Raw genomic sequence first — 24,973 nt, forward strand, 5'->3', positions numbered from 1 at the left:
GAGCATCCATTTATTGATCCCACCTGCTGAAACCATTTCAGATGATTCGATTTCTTTCATTAAAATAATTTGAATTATCCAATAATTTGAATTAAGCAAAGCAACAATCTGGTTCTTAAAAAATTGGATCAATTGAAGAATTTCAATTAAATGACCATGAATTCACCGGATTCAGTCTTAGATGAAGCACTGACATCTCATAGATGTTCCTGACTTCTTGGCAGGTCATTTCAAAATTGCACACTCACCCAGAAGGGCAAGGGCAGCAAGTGCATGGAAACACCATTAGCTTAAATTTTCTCACCAAGTCACACACCATGCTGACTAAAACATATATTGCCATTCCTTCATGGTTGCTGGGTCAGAGTTCTGGAATACCTAACAGCATTGTGAGCAAACCTTTTCCACACAGACTGCAGTGGCTCTAAAAGGCAGCTCAACACATTCTGCTGAAGGTTAACTAGAAATAAGCAATAAATGAGGGCCTTGCCAGCGACACCCGCATCTCAAGGATAAATTAAGAAGTCCATCTGTTGTTATGTAAGTTCAGAGGAATACCCACCACCTTACTGATATCACCCTATCTTTGAAGTAATATTGTAATATAAACCACATATCTCTTTCTCCCTGCAAGCTTATGAAGTAGAACCTGGAGATACGTTTCTCCTATATTATCATACCACAGGGGTTCTCTGATGAGGCGCTCACTAATGAACCATTTACCACTTATCCTACACTAGCCTGGTTTTGTTGAATTCATCTAATTTACATTTCCATTTCCCTTTTTTCTTTAGATGTAAGCAACACTGCCTCTATTATTGCTCATCCATAGTTGTCTATGTGGTATAGAACTGTAGCCATATGTAGATCAGACTAGGTAGAAGTGACAGGTTCCTTCCTGGAGGATAACGGTGAACCAGTTGGGTTTCTAAACAACAACTCCAGTGCCAGTCCACAGTCTCCCAGATTTATTAAATTACACTTTTATATATACAGTCAAACCTATGAAATTTCTGCCCTGCCTACCACTTCTGGTCAATGTTGCTCTGCCAGAAGGTGTAATGCGGCACAATTCTGTTCCTCAGTATTCCCTCCTTTCCACTGGTCCTCAGAGCTTTGCTTTTGCTGAGTGCGGCTGTAATACCATGACTGAGTTTGGGAACCCACTGCTTGAGAAAATGAACTCCTACTCCATGGCACAGCACAGGTTTGGAACAGCAACTTCTTATTTTGAGGAAAAACACATTAAACGTCAAAACAAACCTTGCCATATATTGCTGAGTTTCAGCACATAGTGATTCGAGCAAATATTTTATAAATGAAAGAAGTGATAATTAGGTAATTAATGAAATCATCAAATGTTTTTAAAAGACATGCCCTCTCAGTTGCTTCAAGGTACAAGACCAACACAGGAGATGAAGGGAAATGGCTTTAATTATTTTGCTAATTAAAAGGAAGCTTGTGCCCAGTGCTTGTCAGAGGAAAGATGTTAAAAGAACTGCAAGCTAGGGGGGCAGCACTTTCAGATCAGTTTGAGAGAGAAGTCATGGAGCGTTGACTCAGCAGCTACACATCACCCCCATCAATTTCAAACCTCACAGCACCTCAGCAGCAAGTGCTGGAAAAGCATAAAGGTTACAAATTGGGGCTTTTTTTTGAGAAGCTGAAGTGAAGTTGTGACAGTCTACAAGCAAATTAAACTAGATAAAGAGGAGGGAAGTGAAGTCAGGATTGGCTGGCTCAAATTTCAGGTTTAAAATCCTGCAGGTTTTGCAAAAAGGAAGTTGGCAGGTCAAGGGTTTTGCAGTCTTATGCGTAATTGAATTAGAGTAGGAGCAATCATTTCAACAGAATGAGCTTTGTGAACTGGAATCATCTGTGCAAATAAGGGGAATTGGGTATAATATGGGGATATCGCCTCCTTTCCTGCATCTCTCAGCATTTGACCATCCTTTCTTCATGCTCCAAATCCTGAAATTGCTGCTGATATCCGTCCCTCCTGCTCCACCTTTATACAAGGTAGCACCACTGTATTGAGGTAATTTGGTGATCAATTTCTAGTTAAGTGATTGATAGATGCTGTGACATTGTTCTCACCGATTGTTCTTGCAAATATTTTGTGTTGTTCTCAAAATGGAATAGGCATTTTCCAAAGTACTGAGTACAACATAGGAGCAGGAGTAGGCCAATCAGCTCTGAGCCTGTTCTGCCATTCAATTAGATCATCACTGATCTGTGCCTCAGCTTCATTCACCTACTTTTAACCCATTATTTAACCTTGATACCTCACCTATAGATCTCTGTCCGAAAAGCCTCAATTGAGCCAGCATCCATAGACTTTTGGGGGAAGAGTTCCAAACTTACACCCTTTGCAAAAAGTGCTTCCTGACATCACTTTTGAACGGCCTGACTCTAATTTTAAGATTATTTGTAAAAGCCTGACATTATTCAACAATAAGAGTTTAAGATTTTTAATGCTAAACCCAGGATGTTCAGGTTTCAGAGATCTGTGCGATATATTATAATGGTGGCACTAAATAAAGATTATTTCTATACAAAAGAAAATTGGCCAATTTTTATTGTATTATCTCCTAGATGCATCAGAAAGACCAATACAGAATAAAGGGTTTCCAACTTTCAGATAGCCCTGCTATTGTAGGTTCAATATCCTCTAATAAATATAGCACAGCACTTATCCATTTCCTAGCAATTCCTTGCTGAAAATTACACAGGAAAATAAAAAGGGCTATGGGTATATTTTTTAAAAAGGCTACCAGAGAACATCAAGTGTAATAAAAAAAACTTTTCTGCACACAGAAAACAAAAGCATGTCATAAAAGAGATAGGATGAAGATGATAATCTTGTAGCAGAGGATAAAGGAATGACAGATATACTTCAGAACTCTGCACAATTTTTGAGAGAGAAGGGTGAAGGAGTAGTGCAGAGGAACCACTAACGTTAATACGAATACTAAAAAGGAAATGGCATATTTTTAAAGTCATTCTCAGAATGTGGGCATTGGTGGCAAGGCTGGTATTTCCTATTTATTGCCAGTTGTCCAGAAATGGTGTTGGTGGGCCTTCTTCTTGAACTGCTGCAATCTGTATAGCAAATGGCCTCCCATAATGTTATTCAGTAGGGAGCTCTGCAATTTTGACCCAGAAGCAATGACGAAACAAGTTCAAGTCAGGATGGTATCTTAGGATGCAAAAAGTGCTTGAATGAAGGCCTCCAGAAGACACGTGATGTCACAATCAAGATCCATGGTTTAAAGGTAGAGACACAGATAGAAGGATGACCAAAGGACAGAAAACATAACAGCAATAAATGAATACTTCTGAAAGTTACAACATGTTTCTAGAAGCATGTCCATGAATGGGTTGCACACAGCATTTGTAACAAGATAGATGAGTTGACGGCACAAATAGAAATAAATGAATTTAACTTGATAGCTATTATAGAAGTGTGGTTGCAGGGTGACCAAGACTGGGAACTCAAGGTTCAAGGGTATACGACCTTCCGGAAAAATAGATAAAAGTGGAAAAGGAGGTGGGGTAGCTTTGTTAATAAAGGAACGTATCAGTGCAGTGTTGAGTAGTGATATAGGTGCGATAGATCGTGATGTAGAATCGGTTTGGATGAAAATAAGGAATAGCAAGGGGAAGAAGTCATGGGTGGGAGTTGTCTGTAGGCCCCTGATGAGTTGCCTCACTGTAGGACAAAAAGTATAAATCAGGAAATTATGGAGGCATGTAAGCAGGGTGCTACAATTGTCATGGGTGATTTTAATCTGCACATTGACTGGGCAACTCAGATTGACAGGGGTAACATGGGGAGACGAATTTGTAGAGTGCATCAGGGGTTGTTTCTTAGAGCAATACGTTGCAGAAACTACCCAGGAACAGGCTATTTTAGATCTATTAATGTGTAATGAGGTAGGATTGATAAGAGATCTCGTAGTTAAGGATCCTCTAGTGGGTAGCGATCACAACATGGTAGAATTTCAAATTCAGTTTGAGGGCAAGCAGCTTGGGTCTCAAATCAGTGTCCTCAACTTAAATATGGGCAATTACAGAGGTATGAAGAAAGAGTTGTCTAAAGCAGGCTGGGAAAATAGACTGAGAGTAAGGTCAGTGGATGAGCAATGGCAGACATTTAAGCAGATTTTTCATAACGCTCAGCAAAAATTTATCCCAGTCAAAAAGAAGTACTCGATGAGAAGGATGAACCACCCGTGGTTAACAAAGGCGGTCAAGGACAGTATTCAATCAAAGACTAAGGTATACAAAGCAGCGAAAACTAGTGGTAGGCCAGAAGATTGGGAATTTATTTAGGAACCAGCAGATGACTAAAAAGCTAATAAAGGAGGAAAAAAATTGATTATGAAAGTAAATTGGCAAGAAATATAAAAACAAACAGCAAGACCTTCTACAAGTATATAAAAAGGGTGGCTAAAGTGAGCATGGGTCCCTTGGAGGATGCAACTGGAGAATTGATAACCGGGAACAGGGAAATTAAAGATAACTTAAACCAATATTTTGCATCGGAGGATATATAAACATCCCAAAGATATCAGATAAGCAAGGAGCTAATGGGAGGAAAGGTCTTGTAACAGTCTCTATCATGAGGAACAAAGTATTTGACAAACTAAAACGACTAAAGGCACACAAGTCACCAGGACCTTGATGGCCTGCATCCAAGAATTTTAAAGGAAGTGGCCGCAGAGATAGTAGAGGCAGTGGTTGAAATATTCCAGAACTCACTGGATTCTGGGACCGTCCCAGCAGAAAACTGTTAATGTGACACCACTGTTCAAGAAGGGAGGGAGACAAAAATCAGGAAACTATAGGCCAGTCAGCCTAACATCTGCTGTTGGGAAAATACTAGAGTCCAATACTAAGGAAGAAATAGCAGGATATTTAGAAAAACTTAACACAAACAGAGGCAACGTGGTTTTGTGAAAGGGAAATCATGTTTGACAAATTTGCTAGAGTTCTTTGAGGAAATAACAAGCAGAGTTGATAAAGGGGAATAGGTAGATGTAGTATATTTGGATTTCCAGAAGGAATTCGATAAGGTGCTACATAATAAATTATTGCACAAGGTAGGAGCTCAGGGTATTGGGAATAATGTATTAGCATGGATTGAGGATTAGTTGACACAGAGTCGGGGTTAATGGGTCTTTTTCAGGTTGGAAAGACATAACTAGTGGAGTGCCACAAGGATCAGTCCTAGGGCCTTTATTATTTGCTATCTATATTAATGACATGGAGGATGGAGCAGAGTGTAATGTATCCAAATTTGCTGACAATACAAAAAAGGTGGGAAGGCATGTTGTGAAGAAGACGTAAGGAATCTGCAAGGGATATACATAGGTTGAGTGAGTGGGCAAAAACTTGGCAGATGGAGTTTAACGTAGGGGAATGTGAGGTCATGCACTTTGGTAGGAAGAATCAAAAGGCAGACTATTACTTAAATGGAAAGAGACTCCAAAAAAGTGCAGCACAGAGGGATCTGCATGTTCTTGTGCATGAAACACCAGAAGTTAGCATGCAAGTGCAGCAAGTAATTAAGAAGGCAAATGGAATTTTGGCCTGTATTGCTAGAGGGTTGGAGTTTAAATATAGGGAGGTCTTGTAACAACTGTACAGGGTGTTGGTGAGGCCACACCTGGAGTACAGTGGATAGTTTTGGTCACCATATTTAAGGAAGGATAAACTGGCATTGGAGATAGTTCAAAAGAGATTCACTAGGCTGATTCCTGGGATGATGGGGTTCACATTAGCAGGAATGGCTAAACAGGTTAGGCCTTTATTTATTAGAGTTTAGAAGAACAAGGGGTGATCTTATTGAAACGTGCAAGATTCTGAGGGGGCTTGAGAGAGGAGACGTTGAGATGTTTCCGCTAGTGGGAGAATCTCAAACTAGGGGACATAGTTACAGAATAAGGGGACACTCATTTAAAACTGAGATCCGAAGGAATTTCTTCTCTCAGAGGGTAGTGAATGTCTGGAATTCTCTACCCCAGAGTTGTGGAGGCTAGATCATTGAAAGTATTTAAAGAGGAGGTAGATAGATTTTTAAAATATCAGGGAGTAGAGGGCTATGAAGAGCTGGCACGAAACAGGAGTTGAGCCCTGGGGCAAATCAGACACGATCTTATTGAATGGCGGGGCAAGCTTGAGGGGTCCAATGACTGCTCCTGCTCCTGCTTCTTTTGTTCTCTTTCTCTCCAATTGGAGATGGAAATGAAGGAATTATCAAAATTTGCTGTTGGTGCCATATTAAAGAGCACAGCAAATCATGAGAAGGGATGCAAGAAGGCACAGTTCAGTGGGCATGCAGGATGTAGTTCAATGCAGATAAATGTGAATAATGTGAAGCAGTATGCAGAGATTGAAAAACAAAGAATGGCGAGGACACCTTAATGGTAAACCATTCAACGGTGTGGATGAAAAGAAAGATCCAAGGTACCGATACATAGTTCTTAACAACAGAAGCGCAGATAGAAAAAAGACACTGCAATTCCAACATATATAGACATTAAACACAAAAGATATTCCTCAACATCAGCTCAGCTACAGTTGAAGTAAATCTCCAATTTTGGCTTCCGTCTAAAGAAAGGATGGTGGCCAGTGACAAAATGATATCGTTAAGGAAAAGGTCCTTAAAAAACTAAGTGTAACATTGAGTACAGAGGGTTATGATGGACCTCGTGTGCTTTAAGGGGGTAAATAGTGAAGGATTATTTCCATTGCTTGGTAAATTGGCAACCAGGTGTATAAACTTATCGTTTGCACTAAAACCAAAAAGGGCAAAGTTAGGAGAATATTTTTCATGTGAAGGGACATGATGATATAGAATGTATTACCACAGGTGCCAGCAAAGCCAAGTGATCCTCTGTTCAAGACAGAATTGAATGCATACGTGCAGAGAAAAAATATTAATAGGCTATGGGGAAACTGCAAGCAAATTGGATTATACTAGACAGCTACAATGTGGAGCAAACACTAATACGATCACTAACTACCAAATGACCGACATTAATGCTGAAATTTCTATTGTTATCATTATTCTCTACATATCTCGGCCTGTCTTCCTATTACATTACATAAAATATAGTGGCGTTCTTTAAAATCACTGGCCAGGATTTCTTGGTCGGCGAATAGGGGGCGGGGTCCCCTCGCCAATGTGTAAAATGACAAATGACGCAGAACTCCCAGCGTCACCCTGCCCAATTTCAATTTTCAGGTCAGCAGGGGCTCAGCCAAACCAACTGTGCACCAACCGACCTGTCAATGGCCTATTGAGGCCATTGACAAAGTAATTAATGTAATTACTGGACCTGCCCGTCCAATCTTAAGGTTGGCGGACAGGCCGGGAGCCCTGGTGGGCATTGGAAAAAGCATGAAACCTCATCCATGGGTGTATATAAATTTTTTTAAAAAGTGAAACTGAAAGTAATGGACATGTCCCAACTCATGTGACAGTATCACATCGGGGGGGACATGTCAGGGAATTTTTTTTTCTGTTTTTCAATATTTTTTAATGTGCAGCCAATCTCCGAGGCAGCACTTAGCCTCAGGGAGATGAGTGTGCTCTTTTACGCGCATACTGCCGCCCCACCCCCCCCACCCCCCCACCCCCCGCACAGGGAGCGCATAGCACTTCTTTGAGGTCATCACGCTGGGTGGGCCTTAATTGGCCCACCCACATAAAATGGCAGCACGCCCCCAATCGGGCGCCGATCGGAAGTGTGCCTCCATGCATCCGCTCTTGAACCCACCCCCGCCCCCGACGGGGGGAAAATTCTGCCCATTGTCTTTTGAAAGGAGGTTTACATCGGTGATATATAACAGAGCAGATCATTTGCAATTTAGTTTAGCTACTAAGGTTTCCTGATAACCATTAAATTATGCACATGAATTTTATAACAATCTACAAGCTTGATTTATTGGGCATTTTGAATGCTCAACATTGCAACTAATATTGGGAGGAAATAAAGAACACTTGAGAGCATTTCTGCTTTATGCATTTTTTCTAATTTTTATTCTGTCTAGCTTTGATTTTTCTTGCCAAAGGGTGGGCAAACAATCTGTTCTTAATGCCACCATAACAACAATGTTTCAAACTGGATGGATTGTAGGCAGAGGAGTCAGCTAGAAGCTTTGAACTGGCTTGATAGAAACTGAATTATTCAGTAGGATGTGCGTGCTATAATTTCAAAGGTGATTAGGTATTCCAGGTAGGAGTGCTATACTGAAAACCGATCTTAGCAAAGGTTCCTCCCATTTGAGTTCTGTTTAGAGCAGATGTGGTTAAGCCCCTGTGACTATATGCAATGACCCTTAACATAATCCTGTGCTTCTTCCCTGCATGGAGGTAACAGTGCAGGATTCCCTATTCACTTGGCTATGTGCTGTTTAGTCACTAATGCCTTTCCTTGGAAATGAGTAACTCTCAAAACTAGCTAAATGGGCCTGTGAGAGACATGCAACTTAGGGCACTGTCAATACCATGCATAGGAAACAATGCTTTACTTTTGAAATTACTGGTAGTAGGCAAAGCGACTGGATAACAGTTTGACACAAAATGAAACTTGAAAGCATTCTTAGGTTAAAAATTCAGTACACCATCTGTCTGAGAATTAAATCAACACATCTGATTGACAATAAAGGCCAGAGCTTCACTAACTCAAAACCAAAATCAAACAAACTTGCACAAAGCAAGTGAAAACGAGAGCTGCTTTTGGATGAGGATTGTCTCCATGAAGTTATAAAGCATTATGTACACCATAAGAATTACCTGCAAATACCTGAAAGACTGGCAATCTGATCAAACTTTAAGCAATTATGGTCATAATTTAAAGTTGACAATTGAGTACAGTCCAGCACCTCCAGTAATGTTCTTATATACTGGATGAAGGATTGACAATGGAATATCAGTAGAAATTTTAGTATAAAGAAAGCAACATTACTGTAACTTTTAGGTACTTTTTCCTTTGGCCTTGGTGTACACTGTTGAGTGTCATCAGGCCACTGAAGGACCTCATGAACTTTGCTCCTTCAGAGGATAAGCAGATCTTGGTACCAAAATATCCGAAGAGAAAGAAGTGATCAGTATAGCTGTACAAGTGTGACAGAAGATTTTGGAAACTGTGACATCTTTATGCTACCTTGAGCCTTTGCTATAGGCATCTATAAGCCCTTCAAATGATATGCAACTGTTGCAGGGAAGCCTCCATATTATAGCCTCCTCCACCTTACAATGACCATGCTCGTCACAGGTAGCCACCAATGTCGGGCAGATGCACTAATCATTTGTCACCAGAGGCATCAATTATAAAGACACTGCTTGTAACATATTAGGCACGCAGGCCATTTCATGTATTTCAATACTGTACTTACAGATTTAAAGGCTGGTTAAAGCAGCCCCAAATCTTCACTTTCCAAATGCATCCAACAGTTGTTAGCAGGGTGAACAGCTGGTCAAGACTTTGGGCAGTATTTATCAGATGGTTTTGCCATCCACCACAAACAGCAAGGAAATTACATTTTCAAATATACACCGCTAAATATGTATATGGATTGTCTAAAATTCTAGCACTGAGCCTCAATTATATGGGCAGTCAAGCATATAATGCAGTCTCGATTAATTTGGGCCTCCCACTGAGTCCCAATGGAGATCCCTGTTGTCTCCAGAATAAGTGAAGCAACTGGCCACCACCCTAGCATAATTTAGTGCACCATAGGTCATTAATACTGGGAAATGTGAAGAGGACCAGTGATCTTGTCTCTTCCAAATTTTCGTATAGTTTTAGAATCCTAAACTTCTTTGTTCCCACAGAATATATTAAGATAGTTAACGCTGCACGATACAAGCTTACATCAACCAGACAGAAATGTTTATCATACAGCAATGGTTTTGCTAAAATAGTACCAAACTCTCAAAGAATTACACTGGACATTTTCTTCAAGGGTAAGGTTATTTTAAAATAGTTAATTATATCATTAGAGCATAATTTTGGAGCATCCTTAGTTAATTGGACAAAGAAGCAATCAAGCATTTAAAAGCAAAAGGAGTAATGGCCAAACAAACTCTTTCCTTTACCTTTCCCTCCTAGCACCGTTACATGCTTCTGCCTCCATTCATGGAAGAAAATTACATGTTTTTCTCCACCTCTCTCCATCTTCAAACACAGCTTGTGCTTTTGTTAATTAAAAGGAATATTAAACATAATGATCATTTTCATAAAACAAAACAGTCCAGTTAGGGGGGAGAGGTTTTACTTACTGGCTTGCAGGGAGCAAGACAAGCAGAAAGTAGTGGGGGATTTGAGACTCCCTCACATCCTGATTGACAGGCTAGGTCTTCAGTCGGACAGAGAGCCAACTGATGATGGCCACAGAAGTAGGCAAGGGGTTTGGGGGTGGGGGGTGTAACAGGAGGTTGGAATCAGGGCAGAACAGTCAGAGATCTCCTTTGGGGGATGAAATCAGGGTCCTAGCGGTGGAGCGTGAGGAGAGAATGGTGAGGGGCAATGGGCTGGTCAGAGGCAGCAAGTTTGGATCAGAGGGCTTGTGGCATGTGGGCTGGTGTTGCCGGATTGGAAAATTTCCTCTGGCAGGCACCTGAATCAAGGTGCTTACCTCCTGAATCCGCCAAGTCCTTGCCTTGCTGAAACTGCTGTTCTTCCCAATGTTTGGCAAAACAAGCCGATAGCAATTTAAGTTGAAAACCTGAACGGTGAAGAGGCTCGCAGCCTGCATATCATCTTTCAAAATTCCAACCCATCTCTTTGGAATGGGCTGGACCCTTCTTCACCTTCCAGCCTCAGTTAAAGCCAGAAACGGGCAAGTTGGAGATATGGGGTGGGATTTTCCACACCCGCCCGCCACTGTGATCTTCCAGTCCCGCCGCAAGCCAATGGGCTTCTGGCTGGGGCGCCGCCCTGCCCACGACAAGGCTGGAAAATCCCAGCCAGAGTTTGGGTCAGAAAACAGATTTCTCAGACTTTAACAACCCCTTGCCCAGCCCAAACCCATCCCCCAACCCCCACATTTTTTAGGTTAGCCACCCCACTTCCCCCCCCCAACTCTTGTTTTGATAGTGGAATACTATAAGGCTAGGGTGAGAGTTGACAGGCGCTAGAAGGTCAAGGCCAGAGTGAGGAACAAGGTATCAATAGGAACTGTTTGTAAAAAGGCAAATGAATGTTTAAAAATTGTTCTGAAGAGATGAACATGGGCTTGAGCATAAGATACAAAATGGAGAGAGGTGAAGCACGTCAATCAGCTGACATGGTTTTCAGATAGAGGACTCAGGATGGAGAACTGAACAGCCTGTCAAATTAGTCAAGAAATAAAATATTTTGAAACGTTCTTACCTTGATCTTGTGCAGTAGGGAAGCAAAAATAAAATTAACAAGAGAAAAAACGTTTTTCAGTATTTGATCCAGTTCTGTGGAGGCAACGAGGAGACGGAGAGACAGAAAACAATGACACAGGCAAAATGCTGCTGAACGTAAGCATGAAACAGGCAGCCAAAAGAGAGCCAGGAACAAGCTCACCTCACTTTAAGCACCTTAATTTCACTATTTTCTCAAGGTGACCACAATCTGCACTTAACACTGCAAGTAACCTTGACAACAGCCCCAAAATATGGTAACCTCATAAAGGTAATGTTACTTAAGCAACACAGGAGAAAGCTATTCAGCCCATCATGCCTGTACTGGAGTCCCATGCCCTTTTTACCTTTATCTTTTCAAAAGCATTTGAATAGCAGATTATGCTTTTGAAAAGATAAAGGAAAGAGGGCAAGCAGACATCAGGTACGATCGGCTGAATGGCTTTCTTCTGTGCTGTAAAATTGGCATGTTACTGCTTATACTCTCTAACTCACCTCCCCCACTCATTCATCACCCTCATGGACCAACAAATTCCTCCTCCAGTAAACCCCCAACACCATTATATCTAAATCTCCATCAACAATCAACATAAGAAGAAAGTCTTCTGCACATTTGTTCTCTGTCAAATATTTTTGGGAAGAAACAGGGTCCCAGTTCTGGCGGTTGGAGGGGGGGCGGTGGTTTAAATATCCTGGCAGCCTCTCTGTGGGCTTAGGTGTACCTTCCTTATCAGCCACACTGTGCCCCATGGACTGTCTCCCTAGCGGCAACAGTCAACCCTTCCCCCACGCCTGCTAAAGATCATCCACTGCCCTCCAGGAAGGCCACCTCCCCTGCATCTACTTAACCGGCCCTAGCAAGCCCACCCCACTCACCTCCCAGTCCAGGGCCTCCTGCATTCCCAAAGTGGCCAAAACTCCCTAGTGGCTCTGCCGTGACTGAAGAACTGCTGGTCCTCTGATTGGTCAGCAGCTCTTGGAGGCGGGCTGCTCACATTTAAAGACATGGAAGAACTGATAGCAGACAGTAGACTGACTTTTAATCCCATTGGAGCTTCTGGAAGTGGCCGCAGTGGAATTGTCACTGGCTTTTCAGCCTGTGGATGGGGCAACCACCGGGGTTAGTAAATTCAGCCCCTACATCTCTTCTATATTTGATATAAGCCTCCCATCCTAACTACTAAGAAAATATCCTTCTGTGGCTTAAGTACCTTTTGGAAACCTGCAACTAGATCATTTGTCCTGTGTTCTTTCACCAGAGAACCCACAACCAAATTGATGAGCAGACTGGACATTGTTTATCATGTACCAAAACAGCAAAATATAGGATTGGAAAGATGCGCAATCAAAATTTAGATTGACTTTGGTGGAGGTCAAGGTGAAATATTACACAATTTATTTAATCTGAGGGAAAATATAGGATAGAGCAAATTGTATATAATCTGTGGACAGAATGGCCTTAAGAGACACCTGGGGGTGTATGCACAAGTCTTTGAATGGGGCACGACAAGTTGAGAAGGCTGCTAAAAGGACATATTTGATCCTTGCCTTCGGAAATCGGGGCACATCCAAAAGCAAGGAAGCTATCCTAAACCTTTATTTAACAGTGGTTATCTCCTCAGCTGAAGTGTGATGCCCAGAAGTGGCCATATTACTTCAGAAACAATGGCTGGACCTTTCCCAGCCATGTGGATCCAGTTTTGGAGGTGATGGACGTGTGGAAAATCAGATCAAGGAGTGTTTGGGCAGCTTCCCAACATGTTGCCACCTGCAGGCACATTCGCCAGGAGCAGGCTGTGAGTGGGATTGGCTGTCCACTCATCAGAGGCAGGCAGGCTATTAATACACTTAAGACCGCAATTAGAAGCTATTTTCATAAAGGGAGGCAAGTTTCCCAGCATTGCATCAGCCTCCAGCTGTGCCAAGAGCCCAGCAATGCATTGGAGGCAGCTTCGCAGTGGGAGATCCGAGCTGCGTAACAATTGAGACCTGGATTGCTCCCTCCACCACATCACAAGTTAAGCAGTGATATATTGGAGTGTTCAAAACTTGAAGGACAGCGGCGGGTTTCGTGACAGGCGAGAGCAGAAAATTTGGAGAGGCGCCAAAAGTCAGAATCCTATCAGCGGGAAATCAATTCTGAATTTTCCCCTCACCACTTTCATGGTGGGCTGATGGCAGGTTGGGTTTCCTGCTGATCCATGTTGGGAAATACATTTGCATATATTACCATAACATGAATGCTCATTAAAAACTCACTGGATCACAATCCCCTCCTAATTATGTGCCATGACAGCAAGAAATTAGACCGGTCTAAATCACATTCAGATATAAGTGGCGTGCAGCTGTCCACCCTCACTTCGCTCGTGACTTCTAGGTGAGTGCAACATACAAAGCCTACCTGCAACAATGTTGCTCTGGTTTCTCACCAATGCCAGTATGACACCACATTGGTGGGATGTAGGGTTGATCTCATGGTGGGTGCCTCCATACTTGGGGAGGACAACACTCTGTGGGCTGCATTCGGAAACAGAGACCAGCATTGCGACCAGGGTGGTGAAGAGGAAGGACGACAGATACATGGGGGCAATGGGCTATGGTGGGGTTGGAGAGGGGGAGACAAATAGCAGACAGAGAGGAGACTGAGGGTGGGGGAGCTGGAGCCTGCCATGGAAGGCAAGAACACAGACACAGAAGGGGTGGATGGAAATTGAAGTGTAGGAATGGGAGGGAATGCATGCAGACTGTGGAATACAATGGGTTTTTTGGTAGGGGTGGGGGTGGGGGTGGGGGTGGGGGGGCCCAGTTGTGTTATTGTGGCACCCGAGGGGTGGGTTGCACAGAGGCTCATGGAGGGAGGCGGCAGCGGAGGAAGACAGACTGTGTTGTGATCAGTCATAAAGAAACGGGAAAGCTAATTGAAAAGCAGTCATAGTCCCTGGTCTGGGGACAAGAGGTCGGAGTGAAAGGTTAAAGGCAGTCCTGGGGCTTTGCGGGCCATACTAAAGGTTTATGCATGGCACGCACATTGTAGTCCCACTCCGGAAAGGGGCAAAGCCTGTGTGCTCAATTGGGATAGAACACAACTTGGTGTGCAGGGCATGTTCATTGTCTTACGCTCAGTTGTGATGGGAATATCTGGCCTGGTACTGGGCTGCAGATAGGATGGTCATGGTTAGGGGTGGCACTTGCAGCCTGTAAATGGGGAAAACTTAATAAGGGGGGGATGGTATATGAAGCTCTCCTGTGGAGGGGTGAGATTCACATGAGACATGGGGACATCAACAGTGATGGGTTCAGGGAGGAGGGCTGGAATGTCCAAAACAATGATAATGGGATCAAGGGTTACTGGAGGAGGCTGCAGAACTGGTGGAGGCTCTACCTGCACATTGTAAAGTTCCAGGAAGATTGGAGGGACCCAAACACTGACGGGGGAGAGTCGAAGCTGGTCTCAAAATAAAAATACAGCACCACCATCTTGAAACCCAGAAGTTATTGCACAGTTTAAAATCAAAACTGGAAAAGAACCTGCATGGTAGAGGTCTGAGGCAGTGTGGGAAGAGCCCACAGCTAGACTAAGGGGCTCTTTCAGGGGGCGCCCTCAAACTGCTTGGAGTTATAACACTGAAAGAGAGTCACAGTTGAAAGAAAAGAGGAAGACTTGCTTGAGAAAATGCAATTGAAGCCATTGTCTTTTGGTGCACTTTAAGAGAAATTGCGAGAGTCAGTTGCTTCACAACATAGTTGCTCCATTTGAGCATTAGCGGAGAGGTATGTGAGAATGAAAAATACAGGCTAGTGTTAAGGAACCACAGCTGCTGCATATCTGTCAGATCATCAATAAAAGCCTGTAATGAGCTTTCTTCCAGGCCGAAGGACACAGTCGTTGCTGCAGTCCAAACTGAGATTGGTCAGCAGACAAGATCAGAGATTGCGGGATTGCCTTTGGCAAGGGGCACATTTCATGAATGTGTCCAAACCTCTTCTAACCTCTGTAGTTTTGAGATGCCAAGTATCAGGGTTGGCATCTTGATCACCTAGATCTGAGAGCGTGCACCTCAGCTGGAAAGTTGAATCAGTAAAAAACTGTAAGCACAGATGTAGCTGTAGGGCATGACATTGGCTTTCTGTTTGCACGTGGGAGGTCTACTATATTTGCCCAGCGTTCATTGATCTGTTGTATCTATCAGTCCACAGGTAGAAGGAAGATTGAATAATGGAGCCTGCACTCAATGCTGCCTTCTTGATGGCAGTGATTCGATGAGGAGGAGAAGGGCCTGGCATCTAGCTCAGCTTCAAGAAGAGACCTGGCCTGAGGTCCATGGTCCAGGGGAGCCCCAGTAACAGGTAGAGGACGAGGAGGTCAGACCCATCCCATGGAGGCGACTCGCACAACTGAGCTCCCCACTCCACAGGAGAGCTTCATATACCACCCTCCCACCTTATTAAGTTTTCCCCATTTACAGGCTGCAAGTGCCACCCCTAACCATGACTATCCTATCTGCAGCCCAGTACCAAGCCAGATATTCCCATCGCCACTGAGCGTAAGACAATGAACAAAGAAGGGCCTCAGCAATTACAGGGCTAGCGGCTTGGAGATAAGGGGTACTCACTCAAGCAATGGCTCATGACACTCGTGCATCATCCTTAGAGTGCCTTGGAGGAGAGATACAAAGTTGGGTATTGGTTGATACGATCTATCATCGAGCAAACCATTGGCATCTTGAAGATGCGCTTCCAATGCTTTGAATGCTTAGGTGGTGCTCTGCAGTACTTCCTACATGGGATTGCTCCGCATAGTTGTGGTCTGTTGTGCCCTTCACAACCTAGCGCTTCAAAGGGGGGATCCCTTGCCAGAGGGAGGCATGGAGAAGGCTGAGAGATCCTCGGATGAAGAAGAGCAAGAAGGGCAGGAACCTGAAAAGAGAGATGAGGGTCAGCTTCCACATGAAGATTCCAACAAAGAAGCACGACGTGGAAGACGTGCCCGTGCCACACTGTTGGCCATAAGATTCCAGGAGGAGTGAGTTGCAGGCAACAGGAAACGGCCACATTCCTTCTGTCCCTTAGTACCACACCAGTGCACTGGAAGGCCTTTACAACTAGTGGCATCGAGAGCAAGTTCAGCTTTCGGACTTGCACCTTCAACCTGATGATTCAGCAGGCCCTAATCTTTGGAAAGGTCAGTCGTGAACCCTGTATCTGTGCCCTCTGGGAAGTGAAAATCAGCACAGCAGCGCAATCGCTGCATCAAAGGACTAGATTCAGTCATCACCACCTTAATGAGAAACTTTTAGCGGACACTGAGATGCGCATATGGTTGGAGAGACCATTACAGCTACAGATCTTGTGCTTTTGCACTAGCAATGAAGAGAGCCTTTTCATGTTGAGACACGATTACAGCTAACCCTTCAAGGCTATTGAGCAAGCCTAACTCCATGTTGTCTTGTAAGGAGTAGAGGTTACTAATATATTTTACAAGAGTTCCACACATCTCCCTGACAGAATGCAAGGGTCGAGTAACTATCATGACTCAACTACACATCACATGTGAGGCTCACAAAGGAAGGTGAGCATTGAGTGGGAGCATGGCTAACCCTCGCAATAAGAGGGCACACAAATGCACATGCACAACACTTTCAATTGACCAGAGAATTCTCATGAGCAGGAATTGTATTTACAAGGGTATACACAGTGACTGAACACCCGTGACCCAAAAGTGATGTCAAAGATTCTTAATTTTTCTAACCTTACTGCTACGCCTAGGTGCAACCCGACATCCACAGCAGAGGTGGAGACAGCCTGCCGGCTGCTACGCTCTATTGTCTTTGATAATTTTAGTGGGCATCCTTCAGAGGGCCAAGACCTGGAGGACGCTGGCCTGCTTTGGGTCTCCTGCTGTGGGGCAGGTGAACCTTCTTTGGCCTGTACAGTGGGAGGTGTGATTGGCATCAGCTGAACACTCTGAGTCACCTGGCTGGATGGCTCAAGGGTTCCCAGCTGCTGGTACTCCTCCCTCTGGGTATCCCAAAGCCCCCGCCTGACTCCCTGAGAAGGGGATCCTGGAGGGAGGTCAAGGTGCCCCGACATTCCTCCCGCCTAGCCACTGATGGATCCCACCAATGCCTATAGCAATGGGTTGCAGGTCCAAGCGAAAATCCATCAGGATCTGCTGGACCAAGGTTTCCAAGGGAGCTCATGAAGTTGAACACTGTTTAAAATGTTTCTCATAATCACATCCTGATAATCACAGTGAGTGATTGGCAATGTTGTATTCTGCCTGCTTATGAACTAAATTATCTTCTCTCACAGGCACCAGCAGGCCCAGAGAGACCACCAAAGCTACCTTAAGCCCCCAAGCCACCTCAGAGGAGGATGCTGAAGATGCATCGGGGAAGAACCATCACTGCATTCACTTGCACCCTCCAGCAGTGGAAAGCCACACACCCCAGTGGGTTATGGATCTAGATTAGACTTGGGTCACGTTCTGAGGAACATCACACTGACACATCTCCACAGCAGCTGGAGGCAGTGACAGCCCAGGTCTCTGGCACTTGGAGGACTGCTGGACATGAGGCACCCACTAACTCTGAGTCAGATGATGAGCTTCTGCAAGCAGCCATCTCTAACATGCTGGAGATGGCATGACAGGTGGTGGAAAATCAGGTAGATTTGCGAGATGCAGTCAACAGACTACAGCAAGGGATGGAGCAGTCCGTCCACATTCTGTCTGATGTCATGGCTCCGCCATGCATGATACAGCAGACCACGGGCATGCTGAAATACTGCTTCCACTGCCTGGGCCACTCTGGAGTGGCCCTGCAGTTCCTGGCAGAATGAGTGTCAAGATTCATGGCAGTCTGCTGTATGGTGTATAACCTTTCCACCATGAGGAGACAGCCTCTGGAGGAATAGATTATTGGGAGAGGTCGATCTCACCTTCGCCACTGAAGTGATCTCTGTCCTCACCCACCAACTAGATGGCATCCTCCTCAAAGTGGGACAGGCTCCTGGACGCCTACCATCCCTCCTTCCATCTGGGATATCGCCCTACAGTTGTGGGCGAGCTTGGCCTGCATGAAGACAAATGGATGGAGTGCAATGAGAAGGGATGGAGCAAAGGCTGGGAAGCATACATGCCTGCTGCGCGTGCTGAGCCCTCCCCAGCAAGGGCTAAGGATGGAGTTTCTGCAGCATGATAGATATGATGTTAAAGAGTCCGTGAGAAAATCAATGCTGATGTCTCCCCCACTAATAATGCGAGATCCCTGAGCAGTGTAAGCCTTTGAGTGCACGATGCCACTAAGAGACGTGAGATTGGATCGATCTGAAGGTCGACTTACCCTGGCAGAGGAGATGAGATCATTCAAACTCTTCCTGCACTAGATTGCGTTTCTCGGACAGGTGCTCAATGCGCTGACCTCCCTTAAACCGCATCCTAGGTCAGTGAGGTGAGGCTGGTGGGCCTCCTGGAGCCATCCTTCAGATAGAGGACATCCGGGTGCTGGAGGACTCCACGGATAAGGGCCTTAAGGGAGTCATTGCTGAACCTGGGTGCTGCATTTTTCCTCGGTGCAATACCAATAAGTTTCTTGACAACCAGCTGGCTTGCTGAGAGTAATGTACACGTGCTCGGGTGGCATTTAAATGTGGCGCCCAGACCTTCAGCCCATTAGGTAGCGGCGGGGCAGACGAATCACTACCAGCCCCGTCATGTGATTTGGAAAACTACTCACCGATGCATAATTAATGAGCTTCCAAGCGTGAAATCGGGTGCCATTTCCTGCCACGCCGCCCAGTGGAGAAACGTGCAGCGAACCCACCCACCACTGCACTTAGTCGCTGGAAGGGAAAATTCCGCCCAAAGAGAGTTTTGATAACTAAATAAGGAGAAACTGTTTCCACTGGCAGAAGGGCTGGTAAGCAGAGGACACAGGTTTAAGGTAATTAGCAAAAGAACCAGAGGTGACATGAGGGAAAAAAAATGTTTCCGTAATGGGTTGTGATCAGGAATGCACTGCCTGAAAGGATGGTGGATCCAGATTCAGTAATAACTTTCAAAGTAGAAATGGATAAATGCCTGAAGGGGAAAAAGTGATAAGATTATGGAAAAGAGTAGGGGAGCAGGACTAATTTTATAGTTTTTTCAAAGGGCTGGCAGAGACATGATGGGCAAATGGCCTCCTGCTACACTGCACCATTTCATTATTTGTTGAAATCTACAGTTGGCTAAATTTTGAAAACATTGGAAACACACTGATATGATGTGAAACAAATCTCTGGCAGCAAAAGTGTTAACCAGTAGTGGCCATTTTGCTTAAAATGAGAGACTACTAAATTTATAATTATCTTAGTTAGCTGCTTAACTTTGCAGTATTTAGGGATCAAATTTGCATTGAATATTTCACCACTTTTTCAGGCAAAAGCTACCTTTTTTCTTTCACTGTCTCTTAGAAAGTTGTGTCTAGTCTAAAGTATCAAACTGAATTTAGTCCTTTTGGTTGATTTGAGGAAATGGGAGCAGAAGGGTAATCTTATTTCAAATTCACAGGTGCCTTAATGCTAGTAGGTTTTCCTTTCAAGTATAGGTAGTAATATTGGTGCTTTTGCTTTGGTTTGTTTGACCTTTCGTAGCATAATGACAATGTCCATTATACTAACTCCATAGCACAGTCCCTATTAGTATGCATTTTGCTTACCATAAATATTATAGTCCATAGACGTATATGAAAGGCTGACACACTTTTAACACATAAAATTAATTGAAGATAGTGAGGAATATATGGTATTCTGATTTCCCATAGAGAACAAATGATTTCACACTCAGGCATTCAAAATCAGAAAATTGTAACTTCTCATGAATGACTGACCACTAAGTTCAACTACTCAGCAAGTGAACGTATCCTGCAGTCTATTTGGCTAGATTAACAGACTTAATGCACTTTGATGCATAAAATTAAGAAGTTTTTAATGTTCTTAATCCACATTCAATTAAGACTTTGCTGGAAAATTGAGCCAAATCGGGCAGTTTAGTGCTTTTACAAGATTAATTGACATGCTAACCTTAAACACAAAGAGCTTGAAGCCATCAAAACAGACAGCATGGAGCATTTCAACTTTCAAAACAAAACACCAGAAATGTCTAAAAGCAAATCTTACAATTAGTTGGAGCGTTAAACATTTTCATCATGACCAATACTGGTTTTAAAGGAGATTTTCTATGGGGCAGAATGGATAGAGAAATTAACCCTTCCATCTCCTACATCATGCGTGACTATTCTTGCTGGTGCTCTGATATAAATATGAAGGTAACAAAAATCCCATCAGAAAAATGAGTTACAAAAAGAACATATTAATAATTGCAACAAACTGTGGTAGTGATCAATCAAACTGAGGGCTTCTGTGGTAATAGCGGTTGTTTGGTACAATTTGGTACAATACTGTCACTGCAAAACTCACCTCTGGCAGGTTTGCAAAGCTTCCTTCATTGTTCCAATGGCTGCAAGGATATCCTGTTGCTCAAAGGTCATGGCTGCTTGCATCGCATGCATAGTGCTGTAACCTAGGGCATGGTACATGCTGTCTTTGGACCTGCATTAAAAACAACTAGTTACATATCTGGAGGGAAAGAAAATTGAGCATTGCTCTATGGCAAATAGGGGAGTTCATACTGGTTAGATATTGCCGCTACCACAGTTGAATTACAGAGTTATTTTCCTTCAACATTTTTGGAAAACCTCCCTTTCCTTTGTTTATTTTCCCCAATCATTTTCTATGTTTGCATTTTTTCAGCTACAATTGGCTCTATGCCAGTTGCATGGCAACTTTGTTCCATTTAAAACTGACAACCAACAAGGATAATGTCCGAGTTTGTCATTGAACTGTCCTTTTCTGTCTCCACCCCTCCGTCACCTTTATGGATTCTTCATTCGGCCATCATTCTTGGTGTTTAAAGCAATGTAGCCGTTTCAAAATTTATTGATAGTAAACCAGTGTTGGGGCTATTTTTAACCAAACTTGGAAAACTCACAGGATTGTGGACATTGCTGGTTTTACTACATCCCATCTGATTTTACCCTCCTCTAAGTTTAATGGAGAATAATGGGAGGCGTGGGGGTGGTGGCGGCGGAGGGTGTAAAACTGGCATTCTACCCAATTCTGCCAATTTCCTGACATGTGAGTTAGGTTAAAATGCATCCATTGAGCTTGTAATTGAGACATGACTGCCTCCCTTATCACAATGAGCGCTATTATGCCATTCCAAAATAAATTTTAAAAAAATAAATAGTTTACATCGAACTCAAGTTAATGGGATTATCAAATAGGATAGCAATAAACTGCACTAACAAAATGTCATACTGAAGCACATGGCTTAATGACAAAGTAAAACCAATGCTGGATTCTAACGGATTTTTCTAACCAAACCATTAGAATGCTGTCCAAAGTGCAAAACAAAGGTACTTCATGATAAACAGAAATTATGAGTAACATTTACAAAATCTAAAATCTAAACCAAAACCATTTGACAGATCAAGGTAATATGATCAATAGGCAAAACAAAACTTAAAGCAAACTCAAGAAGCTTGACACTATCCAGGACAAAGCAGCCCACTTGATTAGCAAACATTCACTCCCTCCACCACCGAAGCACAGTGGCAGCAGTTTATACCATCTACAAGATGTACTCACCAAAGCTCCTTAGATAGCACCTTCCAAACCCACGACCACTACCATCTAGAAGGACAAGGGCAGCAGACACATGGGAACACCACTACCTGGAAGTTCCCCTCCAAGCCACTTGCCATCCTGACTTGGAAATATATCGCCATTCCTTCATTTCACTGGGTCAAAATCCTGGAACTCCCTCCCTCCCTGTTGGTGTATCTACACCACATGGACTGCAGTGGTTCAAGGAGACAGCTCACCACCACCTTCTCAGTTAGGGATGGTCAATAAATGCTGGCCTAGCCAGCAATGCCCACATCCCATAAAATGAATAAAAATAAAAATAGATGCACCAAGGAACTGACAGATGCCCTCTACAGTAAGGTTCATCGATATGTAAGGTTCACACTTGATGAAGATAGCCAGGCTGCCAGGGCAATTAGGGATAGGCAATAAATGCTGCCCTAACCAGCGACACCCACATCCCATGAATGAATAAAAAAAACTGGGAGAGGAGTGTTGTGCACTCTGCAAATTAAGGAAGTCAGTTTTTGGAAATATCATATGATCTTCCCCATTTCTTCAATGACATTTGACCTTCACATACCTTACAGTACACAACTCTCCAAAAAAGAGAAGTCTCTGGGATTGGTTTGATATAAAGTGTCTCATATGCTCAAAAGATATAAAATGCTTTTCTAGTTCCTTTATGCATCAAACATATATGCCTATGTACCATTTCTTCACAAAAAATATTCAAACACAAGTCGGAATTACAAACTATAGGAATAGAGATGGGGGCAGAGTGTCAGGTGAACTCATGCATAAGGAGAATGACCACAAAGGCAAGTAATCCTGCTTCAGTTTCTTCCACAAACCTCACTGCCACTTAAACCACAACAGTACCAAGATAATGGAAATTCGGCAACCATTGTTTGACATTGAAGCTGTCATATGAGTTGCCAGAAATAATTTTCTTTGGAAGCAGAATGAAGGCAATAGTTTGCAGATAATATTCTTCCATGCGGCTACCTACTAAATGGAGTGCAAGCAATTCTTTACATTGTCACATAAGACAGCCACAGCTAAAATGGAGGAAGCATCCCATTCATGTAATGGTGAACAGCCTACCAGTTCATAGGCATATATCAAAGCCACACATATAACACATTGTATAGGTTTCAGCACCTACCCACACCAATTTTTGAAATCTACACACTTGGGAGCCCTTTAAAAATGGCAGGCGGGTCCAGATTCCAGGATTCCTGACCCTATTCCCAGGCTCTGATTTTCATAAGTGCCTTTAAAGGGTGAGAATTGGTTCCTGTCAAAAGCCGGCATCTGGCATGCCCAACCTGGCCGGCTCCATTGCGAAGATAGGTATCCCCAACTCCTCCGCAATTTTCATGGAGTTGGGCCAGGTTTTTAAAAGAGTCGTGGTTCACGGCACCTCAGTGGAGCTGTAAACCCTTGTTTGCATGAGGGGATCTTTTAAAAAGCAAATTCAAATGGTCCTCCTCGTATCCCCTATGCCGAGCTCTGCCCTTCCACCCAACCCCTATGGAACCTCATGCCCTGTGCCAAGCTATGGCACTTCCATGGCCATTGACCCACTATAAACTCTCTAGAACCAATGAACCCAATAGTGTATAATGAAATGACTTTTTTTTCAACATAGGAGAAAGTTATGAATGAATTTACTTTTTTTTTCAAAGTGTTTTTTTTAAACACACCCCAGTATTATTGGGTTCATTTGCTGCTTTCAAACCTCTTCCTAGGTTGACTGGCCAGACTCCAGCTTGCAGCCGCCCTCCCCACTCCACCCCAGTGCCTTAGCGGGCACTTTCTCCCGAGGCAGGCGGGTCAAGCCGGGAACATTCCCGAATCCCGCTACTGGCCTCAAGAATGAAAATGCAGGCCAAAGTGTGGGGTATATTATGACTTTGGAAAGGGTGCAATGGAGGGCCACAAGTTCTATTTCCAGTTTAATGCACCTTTGTTACCTGCATTTTTCATTGTATGCTCCTGTTCAGAAAAGAGAGAAGCATAAACTTGGAAGCTATAGGCCAGGTAGCCTAAAAGCAGTGATGTAGAAATGTTTACAAGCAATAGTCAAAGACAAAATTAATTGACACTTGGAAAAACATGCGTTAGTAAATGAAAGTTACTTATTGTTTGACTAACTTGATTACGTTCTTTGATGAAGTAATAGAGAGGGTTGATGAAGTTTGCTGCTGTGGACATTGACTTTCATAAAAGCTGTTTGACGAAGTATCACATTATAAATGTTACCAAAATTGAACAACATTGGATTAAAGGGGCAGTGGCTACGTGGATACAAAATTGGCTAAAGGGACAGAAAGCAGTGAGAAATGATGAACAGATGTTTCCACAATGGAGGGAAGTGTGCTGTGCTGTACCTCACAGCACTGGTGTTGTAACCACTGCTCTTCTTCATAAATATTAAAAGTTCTGAATTTGGGTATATAGGGCATAATTTCAAAGTTTGCAGATTACACGAAACTCAGAAATCTGGAAAACAAAGACTGCAGGAGGGCATAGACAGGCTGGTGAACTAGAAAGACACATGGCAGATGAAAGTTAACACAGAGAAGTGTGAAATGATTCATCTTGGTGGGAAGAATGAGAAGCGACTATATAGAATCGATGGTGCAATTTTAAGAAGGGTGCAGAAGCAGAGAGACTTTGGGGCAATACTTGCACAAGTCTTCGAAGATGACAGGACAAGCTGAGAAGTCTGTCAAAAAGGCATACAGAATTCTTTAATTTATAGAGATATGGAGTACAAAAGCAAAAAAAAATCTTAAACACATTTATGGTTAAGGCCCAACTAAGTTATTGTAGCCAATTCTGGGCACCACCCTTTAGGAACAATGTCAA

The 24,973-nt window shown here is 43.3% G+C and overlaps 1 protein-coding gene across 11 annotated transcripts in view; it reads right to left on the reverse strand.

Moving 5' to 3' along the window:
• Positions 1-24,973, reverse strand: part of LOC121277021 (tetratricopeptide repeat protein 39B) — a 151,761-nt gene that overhangs the window by 43,622 nt on the left and 83,166 nt on the right. For 7 of the 11 annotated variants that reach the window (XR_005942783.1, XM_041185884.1, XM_041185881.1 and 4 more), the window contains 2 exons: positions 20,867-20,998; positions 1,027-1,224 (listed from right to left, as the gene is read on the reverse strand). Coding sequence is in view for 10 of the 11 variants with exons in the window: in XM_041185884.1 (XP_041041818.1) it covers positions 1,027-1,224; positions 20,867-20,998 (330 nt within the window). In the remaining variant the exon portion in view is untranslated. Of the gene's footprint in view, positions 1-1,026; positions 1,225-10,111; positions 10,209-11,387; positions 11,394-20,866; positions 20,999-24,973 lie in introns of those variants that run through there. The other 4 variants (XM_041185887.1, XM_041185885.1, XM_041185883.1 and 1 more) reach the window with 3 other exon arrangements.

The sequence above is a fragment of the Carcharodon carcharias genome, chromosome 4, assembly GCF_017639515.1.
Source record: "Carcharodon carcharias isolate sCarCar2 chromosome 4, sCarCar2.pri, whole genome shotgun sequence".
Classification (NCBI taxonomy): domain Eukaryota; kingdom Metazoa; phylum Chordata; class Chondrichthyes; order Lamniformes; family Lamnidae; genus Carcharodon; species Carcharodon carcharias.